Genomic DNA, 15,578 nt, shown 5'->3' on the forward strand with positions numbered 1-15,578 from the left:
ATTAACATAAATTATATATTACCAATGAATCACTTCATAAGGACATCTGCATTCTAACCTTAAACAGCCTTGCCAAAATCACCTACAAAAAAACACTTAAAACATTCAGTACTCACTCTAATCCTATAATCATCCAACTTTTCATCTAATCAAATTCCAGATAATCCACCCAGGCGTCTGAAAAGGAACTGGTGTAGCCGGTGTAGGGACCTACTCTCTCCTTAATTCACTTTCCACGGGGTGCCGTCACTGGATGACTTCACCTTCCTGCCAATCAATCACCATCACATTTACTTATAGTATAACTGTAAATACAGATTGTAAATATAATGTTTCGTCAAATAAAAAAAATATATATACATACTCGTATATATATTTTAGGTATTTTAGCTGTTTATCAGTATATCGTATATACTAGTCTGACTTGGAAGGTTGGAACTATTCTAATTTCGATCATATTTTTCTCGTACCTTTATTCATATTTCATGTAATCGTGTAATACTGTAATATATCATTTTTAAATTCTGAGTGGAGCGATGAATGTTATGACTCCACAGACCACAATGATGTGTGTGTTTTTTTTATGTATATCTGTGTACTCACACTACACGATAAGTAAATCGAAATAATGGCTAATGCTCCAAGACTTCTAGTAAATCTAGTTGGTTTCAAAATTTAAAAACGCCTTTTTAGTTTTTTTTTTTATATAAATGTCAATGAAATGTTGTTCGTTGGTTCAAAAAGCTTGAAAATTGAATACAAAAGACTCTTGAAGTTCAAAAGTCAACAATATTTATTAATTTCAAAATATATTTAAGGACAGTTTTTTTATGGTTACTTTAAGTTAAAAATTTCAGTTTAAACCAAGAATAAAAATTTTAGTTATTTTGTTGTTATTTAAAAATATTATTCATTGGTATCTCGTATCTACTTGAAATTTATAGAGACATAGTAAATATATAATTGTACTTAAACTTAATACATAATGGCATTTTCAAATGCAACTTTTTCGACAAAAAATGTACTTAGCTTATAATAAATAACTTTAATCAAAATAATATCATAAAATATACTTACTTCATAATGTAATAGGCCTGATCATAGACATATAATAAGTCCATGGGACTTACAGATCAGTTTCCGCTCAGAATTGTTTTAATCGTTTTTCGTATACAACGATTTTATATCATTGAATTCAATTCAAATTTAACATATTGATTGATTCATTGCAGTAATTTTCTAGACATCGGAATATACTGCAAAAGGTTAAAATTGAAATATTGACTTGTTTTCATCACCAAAACAAGTGCTTAAAAGCTGCAGTGTTCAATCGCACGTAGCAAACTAGATGACGATTTCAAACGGAAAAATTAAAAACATTAGAATGAGAGGAATTTCATTATTTGTGGAAAATAGTTGTCGAGGTGCTTGGAAAAATTGGCTTGTCAACAAAAGAATTTTAGTCACGCAAGGGAATTTCGAATGTCAGATGTGTAGGTATAAAAATATTTGTGATTTTTTCAAAATTATTCGTATCCTTGGTACTTGTTTATTATCGCCCCGCCAGCACACCGATAAAATTTATCTCTCCGCCATAAATAAAATATATTATAATACAATAAAAAAACTTAAAAAATGTATTATAATTATAAATTAAAAAAAAAAAATAATATAAATTTACAAAGGAAGCCAAAACTCAGAAATATCTTTTAATATAGTTTAAAATGTATCATTTTTTCCGAGACGTATTCCCATATAAATTCTGCCAAATAAGACTTAAACCTTTTTCCTTCCGGTAACGGCGGTAACTATTCTTTTTTGACACCGCCCATGATCATTAGATGGCCTTTTTCACAAGTTTCACTCAGTTTAATAACATTATTTTTTTTGTAAAAATTGATTATTGAATTCCTTTATAATTGTTGAAAACAACCATAGTAATACACTAAAATTAATTTTATTATTGTAATTTAATATTAGTCTGAACGAAGTAGGTAATATAATAACAAAAGCCAGCAACGTACTAATATATTATTTGAGATTATATTATAGTACCTATGATATAAAATGTCTCGCAAAGGATAGTATTTTCTTAAAATATTTCCCAAAATAGATCACCAATCATGAGCTAAACACGATAACAAACAAGTACCGTATCGTCCATATCCTTATTTACTTAAGTATTAATGACCAATGGTCATTGACCATCATATTTTGAAATTCAGACGAGATGAGTAGGAAGAGTGTGAGGTGGTTTCTCAACCAAGGAGTCGCGATCACCTTAACTAAGTGTCAATGTCTCAATGGTCTCGAGTATATCAATATCATATGAGTTTAATAAGAGCGACACCCGAGTGCCATGGGTAAAATGGTAAATAAAATCGTCTCATAAAACACAAAAATAATATTAATAATGACAATAATAATCTGTCGAATAAATGTAGATTGTAGATATCTCATCAATAAATATTAAATATGGGAACTCCACCACTAATTGCCTTCTCAACGACCTGAGAAACGATGGTATATTATATAAAGAACTTGTTCAAACACAACGCTGTTTTACAGACGGTGATATTTAATTCTGGTAAGTACCTAGTAAATTTACTTTTATTTTGTTATTTAGTATAAAGTTCCAAACAAATTATAGTAATATACAATATATTTAAGGAACGTGGATTTTACGGTGACGAATTTCGTTTTCAATATATTTTTAATTCTTTCAATTTATCAATATTCTTAACTACATCATACGTGACTATAATTTTATATTTCAGATGATTTTTTTTCTAAGATTTTATTGGAATTATTTAGTTTCAATTAATTTATGCCTTGTCTTATTTTAGATTCTGGGCGGAGCGATGAATGTATTGATTTTACCATGATGTGTGTGTTTTTTTTTTTGGTCTGTCATCACGTTTTGGGGCAGTAAAAGTGCTTCGATTTTTGACTTCAGTACTTTTCTTATTAATAATCGAGAAAAACAAACTAAAAATTAAGGGAAAAACGGGAAATTTTACGCACACTCATTTTTCGACAAAATCGATTTTGGTTTTTGATGTAACTTTAAAACGAATGACCTGACCATAGATACATGAAATTTTCACCGAATGTTTATATAAGTATATTCTATCCACCGTGAAATTTTCAAAAAACTTAGACTTAAGTTGAACTATTCATAGGCATTTGAAATTTTCGATCATTATTAGTTTTTTTTTAATTAATAACGATAAAAATTTATTTGTTAGGCAGAAAAGCTTGAAAATTTAATACAAGGCTCTTAACATATTGTTACAATAGCAGCTGAAAAATAAAAGAAATTCATAGTCACAATTCTTTTTTATAAGCATTCAAAGTTTGAATTTTGACAAAATACATAAAAATCACGAAAATTCACAAATTATTTAAAGCTAGAAATTCATAAAAATTTTCCTTTTATATCTAAGATTTGAAAATTTAATACAAGATTCCTTACAAGTTTTTCAATCTTTATCACAAATAAAAAGTCCACCGGAAATTCAAATTAAATTTTTATGAGCATTTGAAATTTAAATTTTTACAACATTGGATTTTCACTGGATTTCACATTTAGCGATTATCTTATTTTGGTGTAACTCTAAAACAAATGACCGCAGATACTTGAAATTTTCACTGAATGTTTATATAGGCATTTTATATATTTGATAAAATTTTCAAAATATTTAGATTTGTTTTGAGCTGTTTACTGACATTTTAATTTTTCAATTTTTTTAGTTTTTTTTCTATAAATATCTATAAAAATGTATTTGTTCGGTAGAAAAGCTTGAAAATTTAATACAAAGCTTCTAACACATTTTAACAAAAGCAGTTGAAAAATAAAATAAATTCATAGTCACAATTTTTTTTTACAAGGATTCAAAGTTTGAATTTTGACAACATGCGTAAAAATCACGGAAATTCATAAATTATTTTATGCTAGAAATTTATAAAAAATTTTCCTTTTATATCTAAGATTTGAAAATTTAATACATGGATCCTATCATATTTTTACAATAGCAATTGAAAAATAAAAGAAATGCGTAGTCACAATTTTTTTTACGAGCATTCAAATGTTCAAATTATTTTATACTAGAAACCAATTCATAAAAATTTTTTATTTTAAATCTAAGATTTGAACATTTTTCATAATCTATAATATATCCTAGACAGATAAACCGTCTTCGCTCAGAATCGTTTTTTGTATACAATAATATAATATCATTGGATTCAGATTTAATTCCATCCATTACAGTAACCCACTTGTAACCTACTGTACAGCAGAGCGACATCCACGACTTACCCGCCTTTTTTTAACTCAACATTACGTCCATTAAGTTTAGATTTAAATTCAGTTTGTATTCTATAGTCTATAAAAATAATTTTATAGTCCAGAATTTGAGTTCCCAAATTATAACCGTTCAGCCATTCTAATATAGAATACTGTGCAGTAATCGTTAACAAGTAACAATGATGATTAGATTGATGTGTAATGACATGCTCACATATCATAAATAACAGACAAGTTGTCCCTCGCAGATAACCATTAAACCCCAATAAATTTATTTAATCACTGATGGAAGGAACGATCTGCATTATTTGGTCACGTAGGAACCCAGACGGAGTTGTGACAATGTGTCGCCGCACGTTTGATCTATTTTTGTGCCTGCGTGCCGCCAGAGACAAGGGATGGCCCAATGAGGGCCTCTGCTACCAAGGATAACGGTAAATCTTTAGAAACGCAGAGACCTTTGATGGAGCCGCCTGAGACCCTGGCTGGCTTGACCAAGTCGTCTCCTCTCATCAGTGCATGAGCACCACTCATCAGTGCATGAGCACCACTCTTAAGTGCATGAGCATCAGTCATAACTCATAATTGCATGTGCACCACCCAACACTAAAACAACCTCAAGAGTGCAAGAGCACCTAAAAACTCTTCAACACCACACATTGCGAGCGACAGCTGGACCGTTTCCTTTTTAATTCGAAATTTAACAATGTTGTTTTTCTTTAATCTGAGTGTTTAATAAAAAAAACCTTTATTTATCTTATTACGTCAACTGCGCATTCAAACATAGCTGCGAATAAGGTAAGGTGCATGCGCATCAATATTCACATATTTATATAATTTTATATATATCATATTGCATTTATTAAATTTTTTATAATGTAATAATTAATATTTTATCATAACTTGATCACCCTTTTATTTCTAATATTATCCACTAATTAATATAACTATTGGCAGGAGCCTTAGTTGTATTAACTTAGGTTTAGGTATCTTAGTTAGTTTATTATATTTTATTTTGTTCTCTTTTCTTTTATTTTTGCATTATTACAGATGTTTATTTTTCAGAGTAAATATTGTTAAAATTGTATAATAATAATATTCTATAAAATATTTATATGCATAAAACTTGAGGATTGGTAGTTTTGTATTAGTTGGTGATAACTAAAATACTATATTTTATTTTATTTTTTTTTTTTTTTTTAAGGGGAACCCGCGACAACATAGGCCATTGGGTGTGGGGTAGTACGGTAGGGGTTATTTTGTATATTTGGCAGTAGGTTTTTAAGTGGGTAGGGTTGTAACACGTGTGTTTGTATGTGTGGCAAGGATATGTTGCTAAAAATCCCGGGTGGTCACCCATCCGGGAGCTAGCAACTACGGCCGGTACATACGCTCAGTGCGTTTCCACAGATTGAGCGTACGACCGCGCCTCACCAAGCCACTATATTTTATTTTGTTAAAATGAAATTGTTTATAAATTTTATAAAAAACACAAACTGTTTTAATAGGTGAACAAATATTTTTGTTTGGAAAACAATGAGGTAATGCCTATTACCAGGTGTATTATAAGAGGATGCCACACCCGCATGTGTTGTCTCCATCTTACAAGTGCATAACATAGAAAAAACTGTTTCAGGCGAGAAAGAACCGAAAAAGCTACAGTAATAACTAGAAACAACATTTTCACCTTATAAAAAAGTGAATTTTGTCTGTGTAATATAGTTTTTATTTTTTCGATATCAGAACAAAAAACAGTTTTTCATTCTTAAAAAATACAAAAATAATATATTTTGAAACAATAAGAATTTTTTTTTGTATAAGTGATATCAAAAAAATAAAAACGATCTACCACAGACAAAATTCTCCTTTTTATATGGTGAAAATTTTGTTTCTTAGTTATAACTGTAGCTTTCACAGTTCTCTCGTGCAAAATAATTGTTGCTATGTTACGTACTTATAAAACGGAAACAACACATACGGGTTTGGCGTCCTCTAAAGGGAATTCAATAATATACTTTTGTTTCAAAGCTTAATGGTGGCATTATGAAACACATATTTGTAGTTAATAATAATTAGTTGAAATATCAAAATTAAAATTTATTGATAAAAAAAAATTGTATTCATATCAACTGGTTTATACTTTTATAGCTAGCCTTAAACTGATTTGTACTTAAAATGGTAACCAATATAAAGATATGCATATTATAGGATTGTAGTATTATTTAAATCCATATAAATGTTATTATATTTTATATGTAAATATTTTGGATCTTGTTTCTTAAAAAGTATTAATTAGAACACAATTAAAATAGGATTGAAAGACGAGCGTTTTTATTTAAAAAAAAAAAAAACAATACTTCGAGTCTATAGTCTAAAATTATTCACAATATCATAACTATGTAATCGAATGACGTAGATATCATACAACAGGTAAACACACAACAAGCGAATCACACGAGTAAAACGAATTCGGAAAAATAAACATGAAAAGGCTTGAGTTTGATTGTTTTCCTATACTGTGACCGAGGAAAAACAAATAATAATAAAAGAAAAGAGTACGCTGAGAAAAGAGACTAAAAATTCTTATTTACAATTACAAGGAACAGAAACTTGGTCAACTAATTACAATATACCAAACAAACTTAGAGAAATATAATAATAATTAATATTTTAGAAAATAGATTATGAAATAAATAACTAAAAATTATTATATTCTCGAGTAGTTTGAATAATCATAAAAGCGACTGAATGGACGCATTGATTAATTTACGAACTGAGGTATATATTCAAAGAAAATTTCTTCAGTCTCTTTTCACAGACGGTCTTACAAATTATTAAGTATTTACATCTAAATTATGTTATTTTATGAACACACAAAAAAGAAAAAAAAAGAATGAGTTAGAAATTAAAAACCGAGTACAATGGAAACAGTAAACTGTCCGAATAGTTTACTTTACAATATAAGAATCCATTTTAATCGGTTCAAACGAAAAATTTCATAACGAGACCTAGTTTATATAGTTAACATCAATGATCGTTTTTTAATGCTAATTAATATGTAATAATTTTTATTATAAATCTAAGGCTGAGTTGCATAAAATAGATTCAAAACAATTTAGGAACCCCTTTGATAAATGGAAAACAATTAAATTGGACCATTAAAATTGTGTGCTCTTATAGATTTATGCAATTCAACCTGTATATTATTATTAATAACAATAATAATGGAACTAACTAAAATAATAGTACTTGTATTATAATGAATGTATAATATAATGTAACATATTTAAAAAAAAAAAAATTATACGAGGTTAGGCTGCAAATATCACTCATATCACATGTGCCATTCCGACGACTGTTGCCGTTAGCCATTTTTTTTTTTTTTTACTTTATATTGTGAGAATACAAACATGTCCAAACGCGTTATCAGCAAACAAGCTACTTGCATTTTAGGAATTTTCTTATTTTTAGAAATAACATATTTATGTACAAAAAAAAAATAATAATAATAGAAATTAAAACGTACAATTTTGTGAATAATAAAAAAAATTATATAAATTTACAAAATGTGTGCCCTGGAAGAGTTGATGGGTGGGGGTGGTGGGCTGGTGAGATCGTAAGTCTGCATCACCGCTGTGGACGGTCCGTTTCAGCTTTGTTTGACACGCTTTCGAGGCGGTCCAATTGGCGGTATTTGCTGTGTGGCTAGCGCGCGAAACGCTTCAGCTATTAGGTGTGGGTGCGACTGAATCATGGTTTTCCAGCCAGTAGTGTCCATCACGTCGGTCGCATGGCTGTAAAATAGAAAATGAGAACGATATTATTATTAATTGTAATACATAATCATTTATTGGATACCAAACAATATAATATCGTGAATTCGTGACAGACAATAATTGCAGTGAAAGAGGACCGACTATGACGTCGGTTTCTACTGTTTTTAGGCTTAAAACACCGCCATTATTCGATGGTTATAGGACTTAAACCGTGCGATTCCTATACGTGTCAGGTTGATATCGATTTTTTTTTTTTAAACTGTAACATATTTATTAATTCTTTCGATGTTTGCAACTGTTTCTTTATATAAAAACATGTAAAATATAATGTAATTTCTATCAAAACAATCAATTTCACGAGAAAATTATGTATTAAATCTCAATTATGAATTTGACAAACATTGTTATACTAAATGTTTATAATATTATGTATCTATGTAACTGTATAGAGTTCGAAATTTTAACATTTGTGATACGTTGATTTTAACGTTATTAAATGTATTTGTATTAAATATTATTATTATTATTTTTCATTAAAATTGGACTTGGCCTACTATCATATTATTTTTATTATTTTACGACTTAATGCTAATTAATTGAGAACAAAAAAACTTTGTAAATTAGCAAGGCGGCTTAGATATAGTGACATTAGAAAATTATTTCATCGTTGATTAGCACTTATATTAATTATAATTTATAACCAATGAATTTATAATTAGTGTAATGGTATAATATACTAAAATCAACATTCGATAGGTATTTAGACTGAATCAATAGATCTATAAAGCTATGTTCATAATAACGCTTTTTGTGGCCTCTATTATAGTCCATCGAATTATAATATATATTACATAAATGCAAAAATAATATAATAATGTAATGATATGCTCACACATCATGATTGTATGTTGTTTAAATATTCAATAAAATAAATAACAGTCAAGTTGTCGCACGCAGATAACAGTTAAAATCCAACAAAAAAAACACCATTGTCCACTGATGAAAGGAACGATTTGTATTATTTAATTACATGGGAACTTATACGTAGTTGTGACTATCTGGCACAACACGTGTGAGCTATTTCGTGTGCCACCAGAGCAGGGGATGGTCCAATTAGGATCTCTGTTGCCAAAGACAATGCTAAGTCTTTGGAAACGCAGAGGCCTTTGGTGGAGCCACCTACAACCCTGGCTGGCTGGACCACGTCGTCTCCTTCCATCAGTACATGAGCACCATCCAAAACTAAAACAACTTCAAGAGTGCAGGAGCACCTAAAAACTTTTCAACACCAGACATTGCGAGCGACAGCTGGACCATTTCTTTTTTAAAATCGAAATTTAACAGTGTTGTTTTTCTTTAATCTGAGTGTTTAATAAAAAACCTTTATTTATTTTATTACGTCAACTGCATATCAAAGACAGCTGCGAATAAGGTAAGGTGCATGCGCATCAATATTCTTAAATTTATATAATATTGTATATATAATATTGTATTTATTAGATTTTTATAATTTAATAATTAATATTTTATTACTACAGTGTATTTAATCGTTCTCGAATCACGACCTCGAGAACCCTCCGACGATCAGGAGGAAGGTAATAGCGCAATTTTAATATTAATATCTGGTAGCTTATTCTCCAGCTCTTATAAGAGTAGAGAACAATACAGATCCTTTAGTGTAACTCAATAAATCAACCAAACACCATTTTTATTTCTAATATCCTCATATCTTCTACTAGTAATATATAACTATTGGCAGGAGCCTTAGTTATATAATAGTTGTATTAACTTAAATATTTTAGTTATATTATTATTTATAACAGAATTTTATTTATATTATATTAATTTATTTTATTTTATTTTTGCGTTATTACAATAAATTAATAATATATGCTGCTTTACTTTATAATTTATTATTAAAAAATATGCATGTTTATTGTACACCAAGTATTATTTTAGTATAATTATGGCATAGTAATAAACAGTAAACTATATTATGTATAAATATAATGTATACTCACGTGTTAATAAACTCGATTGTTTGTACTTTCAGTTGGTCGGCACTGTGCAGATCGGCCAATATCAATATATCTGCCGCGTTGTCGATCGACAGATTGTTGCACAGCGCTTCTTCGCACATGACTTTCAGCCTCTCTAGAGCGTACTGAACGTGACCAGAACAACAACAAGTTATTAAAACAATGTAAAAGCAGTTTGAAAAATATATATTATAGTATTTATGACCAAAAGAACAAACCTTGTCGGCTGCCGCTAACAAATCGTCCGCCATTCTCTCTAAATTCGCTGCTCGACCGGTGTAGATAAACCGAAGCATTTCTCTGAGGACTTCGTGATCTACGTCGGTAATAGCGACACGGTTTTGCTTGCGTTCTTCCATCTCGTGTTCAAACATGGCGGCGAACACGGGACTTCTCGCTACATATGAATCAAGCAACGTTAGGGTTTTTTGTCATTTATTAATTATTGCGTAATTGCATATGGATTGCACGATTTACGCGGTTAACGTAAACTGCAGGCAATGCAATCATGATAATTACCGGCAAGTATAGCTTTGTGTGCTTGGAATTCTCGCCCGCTAACCGAAAGCGTTACATCACTAAATTTTTGTATTTCGAATAAATTTCCTAGATCGTCGGGCAGACGGCATTCAGGTACTTTAAATTGGACCGCATTTGACTGACCGGATATGTTGACACTATCAGCTACAACGCTTACCTGCAAACGAGCCATCTGTCAAGTCATTATTCGTGCCACTTTCTATTAAATTAAAACTTTGCCAAGTTTTAATTTTTCACTTCACAACGATCGTAGTTTAAATTTATCATCAATAACCATAAATCATAATAGGTATACATTTAAACAAACAACGGTAAAAAAATGTTTTTGAAAATATAAATTACCTCGCAAAATATGGTAAGTTTATCATCGGGTAGAAGACCATTAGCTTCGTCTAATAGAAAATCACGTCTAATAAATTTTTTGAACCCCCAATCCTTTCCTTGAACGAATCTATAGGCCCTTTGACTCTCTATAAAAATAAATAAACAAATATATAATCAAGACAAGGTTATTATATGCGTGAAATATGCATTAATTACCCATAGCCTTAGTTTCTTCACGTTTGGCATTTAAAATTGAGAATTTGAATTTTGCTCTAACCTCAGTCTTGTTGCACGAGACTAGTAGTAAATACAAAGACAAATAGTCTTTGCTTTCCTCGTCTAGGCCTTTAGGATTCACTCGCAAACACCTAAATTTAACACGATATTACATGAGCACCAGTAATTCATTTGGAAACATAAGGAAAATAACAGCCGTATAGAAAATATAAATATACCAATATTTACCATTTCAGTTTGTCGTTTATTCCGGCGGAGAATGTAGACGATTTTAATACTTCGCCCATTTCTTCTCGACAAAAGCTGAAGTTGTTAATGGTCCACATATAACTAAACTTAACAACTTTCACCTAAAAACAGAAATTAATATAGGTAATATTAGTATAGGTATTTATATATACAAAAATAATAATAATAATCAAATAGGTAGGTTATATTACGGAGAAAAAATAGCGGCCAACGATGTTAGCCATAAAACAATCGATAAAAATAAAAATATATTTTGCTTATTGCCAATAATAATTCAGATTAGTTTATTTAACAGAGACGGCTAAACAACAATCATTGTAATCTATTACAGGCTGCAGCCTGGTAGTTTCATAATAATATCAATAAAACATTTGAATTTGATGCCTTGACCCAAATTTAATAGTGCTGAGGTATAAACATATTGTACTAATGTGTGAAATAATATTCCCAATATATTTTTATTACGAGTATTTTCAAACTACAAAATCACACTGTCGGTTTTCGCAGAAATGTCATTCCAATTTCGAAACTTTGTTGAAAATATAATGCGAATTAAACGTATCAATCGCCGCGGAGACGCGACATTGTTCAATGGGTAATACTATTGCGTAGCGTTGTGTCGTATGTTTCAAATAATATTATATATACGGTTATATAACTGCTGTATCAATGTATCACAGGATAAGCGCAATCCAATCCATATAATATGAGTATATCGGCAGAGATTCCAACATTTGAGCGTATTCGAAAACTATAATATAAAAAAAAAGTACTAAGGAGTGCGTGTTATGCGCGTAAAATTTGGGCATAAAGAAGGTAGGTACTGACAAAGAGCGTTGGATTGTATTATATAGGCGCAATAAAACGCAACGAAATACATAGTTTTGGGCGTTTCGGTGAAATAATTATAATCGTTTGCGGTCATCGGAAATGTGTGTGATCGAAACGTGCAGTACCTACGCATTATTGACGTACAGTCAACTCGGCAGATCGCACGCAAACCATTAACTATAAACGATTGTAATAACGCAAAAAAAAAAAACACATAATTTTAGAGTTATTTGTGCGAGCCGAGGAGCCATTGTGGCGTTAAATCAATTTAGATAGCGACGCGCTCGCGTTCGGGTCGTCGGTGGAAGTGAGGGCGGTGGGCGGCAGCTGCGGTGAGTACGCCACCGCCTGCTGGCATAAAGGGCCCGAAAAACACCGGAGCGACCTTGACGGCTCCGAGCAGTAGTTGGGGTCATCCTCCGCCGCAGAACGAGAGTGAACAGCGAACAGACGAGCGGAGAGGTAACACAGCGCACCCGCCGCCGCCGTCGACCGAGCGGTGAAGAAAAGAGCGCCGGTCATCGGCCCCACCCCCTCATCGTAGCAGGCGCTTTTTCTTTCGGGCCATCAAACACACACACAGGCACGCACGCACGCGTTCATACGCACATAATCGGGTCCGACGCTCCAAGGCCAATGTACTCTAAACGCACACGACGACGACGACGATGGCGACGAGACGCTACCGTTGACCTTGCTTGGGCGATATTGTATGCTATCCGGACGGGTAGAAGGGGTACCGGAAAGACATATTATTGTATTCGTCTTGTATCGGATATGTCATATCATGTGCCTACTACCACTGCTAATACTACGTATAGTAGTACTACAACTACTACAACTAATATTACTATTAATATTACTACTACGACTACTACTCCTGTCGTTAACGGACACCACCACCTCCTCCTCCGCGGCCGACGACGATTCGTAAAAATGATATAAATGATAATATTTATCATTATACATTAATAAAATTCGATAATAAACAAAATATGTTGAAATAAATTCACTCGGAGATGAATTTGTTTGGGTGGCCGTATTGTGCAATACGTTTTGGGGGAGATACAGAGAAAGATAGGAGGTCGACGACCGTCAGGTCGATCAGGGGTTCGTAAACGCATCTCAGTCGGAATCGAGAAATGCGGGCGTTTAAAACGTATAATATAGGTTTACAGTTCGGACGAAAAAATGGCACGCGGAGGGGTGTGTTCTGCTGTGCTGCGGCCTGTCACGAATCCATCACGCACAAGAGGACCGCGCGTGCGCGTACGCATACAGCACGCCGAACACGATCTGCTTGCTAAATAGTAGGAACACCGCGGTTAGATGTTTATACATTTAACTACTAAGCCGACAGGCGGTGAGAGCGGTAGCAGCAGCAATGGGTATTTTTCTCCGTGACCTATTGAAAACGCGAGGGATACGAACTTTTGAACTCGAACTTTTGGCCTTTGGGCCCACCCCGGCCGTCCGCCCTACCCCCGGGTAACACCTCCGCTGTGGTGGACGGCGGAGCGTGGTTATCGATTCGGCCCGGAGTAAAGGGGACTGGCGGGATCCGCAGAGCGCAAAAACAGCTTCGTCCGCGCCGCCCTCTCCTTGTTATACCCCGATTCCACTTTCTGAATGCGCGGGGCTCGACGTGTGGTCCCTGAGCTCTATCCTGAAAGGGTCAGGCCCGCGTTGTAGTGCGCGCGTAGGATCGATCCACGGTCGCCGTCACTCTGCCCCGCTCTCGCGGTCCTCTCCTACACGCGCCCACTTTTGGTGTTCATGTACATAACCTCCAAAACGCACGTCCTTGAGGGACACGTGACACCGCCGTCACCGCAAACTCCCTCTTTTATTATGCATTTATCATACACGTGTATTATTATTAACACAACAGGGGAAGGAAAAACGGCGATGACATAAAAAATGTTTTATTTTGTTCCATTGTTAAAAAAAATATATAAATTCGTAAAAACGTTTTGTATAATTCTGCGTTAAAATGTGCACTTCGGATGGGTATAATAATAATATATTATAATGATAATAATATAGGCGTGGCAGCCACCGCCGTTTAGAGGCCAACGGCTCCGGAGGTCCGTTGGGCCAACGAACTTAGCCGCCCGGGAAGCTGTTTCACACACACACACATACATCATTAAACACATGAATACACATCCAAGGGTAAGGACGTTCACCTGGTAATATTATATGGCAAACGTCGCGCGGTCATCGCCGTCGTTGGTGTGAACATCCAGGGCGTTTATAACGGGAGACGCATTTTCTCGTGAGACGCAACAATAATAATGACCGGCAACAACGACATACAATAATAACTGGCAATAATACGGAATAACATTACATTTCGCGATGATAATCGCCATTGTGCGATGCGAAAAAACCTAGATTGGTAATAGCTAGTACCGTTTTTTTTTTTTTTTTTTTTTAACTTCCTAATATTATGCCAACCAGTGAATCTATATAAATATAATACTAGTATAAAGGTATAACCGTTAACAACGATACCGTTTTTGAGCTGGACGTACAACACCACAAATATACGAGGGACGACGCCACGACGGGCGAACATTATTGTAATAATAAATATGACTATGACGTGTTTCGACAATAGGGCTGGTATTTATTTATGTTTTGTTCGTTCTTACCTGTGTATAGCACCAGTTCTCCGCCACGGGTGTGTTCGCCTCGGATGAAGGAGGCGGGCTGGGTACCCGTGATACGGACATGGTACTGCTGCTCGGTGCTCCGGCCACGACGGCGGCCGCCGCGGCCGCGGCAGCTGATGCAGCCGCGTTCACCGATCCCGACGAACCCGCTGCCACCGACACTCTGGCTGTCTGCTGCGGCGAGCACTCACTCACCACTGGCAGCCTAAAACAGAAAAAGACAAATCCGTGTTAAATTTTTATAGCATTCACTTCATCAGCTATTAGGTAAACCACTTATATAATTGTTATCAATAGTTTTGAAAAAGGGATCAATTCAATGGCCGATAATACACATGTAAAATTATGAACAGCGACGATATGTTGCAAAGCATTCGATGACTACATTTTGAAACGATTTTCAATTTTTATTTAGTTTGTCGATTACACAATTTTTAATGTGTAATAAGTGAAATAATGTTTTACTAGCAATGGTGACGTTGTCCCGATAACATTATATATCTGACATTCTGCCTCGATATCCGTCACTAACAATAGGTACCTATAGGTTATTTTTATGTTATGATTCATGATTAAACATTAAACTTAAATGAGAATT

General features: G+C 33.4%; 1 protein-coding gene across 4 annotated transcripts in view; it reads right to left on the reverse strand.

Moving 5' to 3' along the window:
- Positions 1 to 6,615: 6,615 nt before the first annotated feature.
- The window catches only part of rdx (BTB/POZ and MATH domain-containing protein rdx), a 50,823-nt gene continuing 41,860 nt past the window's right edge, over positions 6,616 to 15,578 (reverse strand). For 3 of the 4 annotated variants that reach the window (XM_089224417.1, XM_089224415.1, XM_089224414.1), the window contains 8 exons: positions 14,960 to 15,185; positions 11,451 to 11,572; positions 11,202 to 11,353; positions 11,004 to 11,131; positions 10,641 to 10,833; positions 10,340 to 10,518; positions 10,104 to 10,246; positions 6,616 to 8,100 (listed from right to left, as the gene is read on the reverse strand). In XM_089224417.1, the coding sequence (XP_089080543.1) occupies positions 7,956 to 8,100; positions 10,104 to 10,246; positions 10,340 to 10,518; positions 10,641 to 10,833; positions 11,004 to 11,131; positions 11,202 to 11,353; positions 11,451 to 11,572; positions 14,960 to 15,040 (1,143 nt within the window). In that variant the 5' untranslated portion in view covers positions 15,041 to 15,185 and the 3' untranslated portion in view covers positions 6,616 to 7,955. The remainder of the gene's footprint in view (positions 8,101 to 10,103; positions 10,247 to 10,339; positions 10,519 to 10,640; positions 10,834 to 11,003; positions 11,132 to 11,201; positions 11,354 to 11,450; positions 11,573 to 14,959; positions 15,186 to 15,578) is intronic. The other variant, XM_089224416.1, reaches the window with a different exon arrangement.

This window comes from Diuraphis noxia, unplaced genomic scaffold (genome assembly GCF_037042655.1).
Source record: "Diuraphis noxia isolate RWA-SAM2 unplaced genomic scaffold, SU_Dnox_SAM2 contig0003, whole genome shotgun sequence".
Classification (NCBI taxonomy): domain Eukaryota; kingdom Metazoa; phylum Arthropoda; class Insecta; order Hemiptera; family Aphididae; genus Diuraphis; species Diuraphis noxia.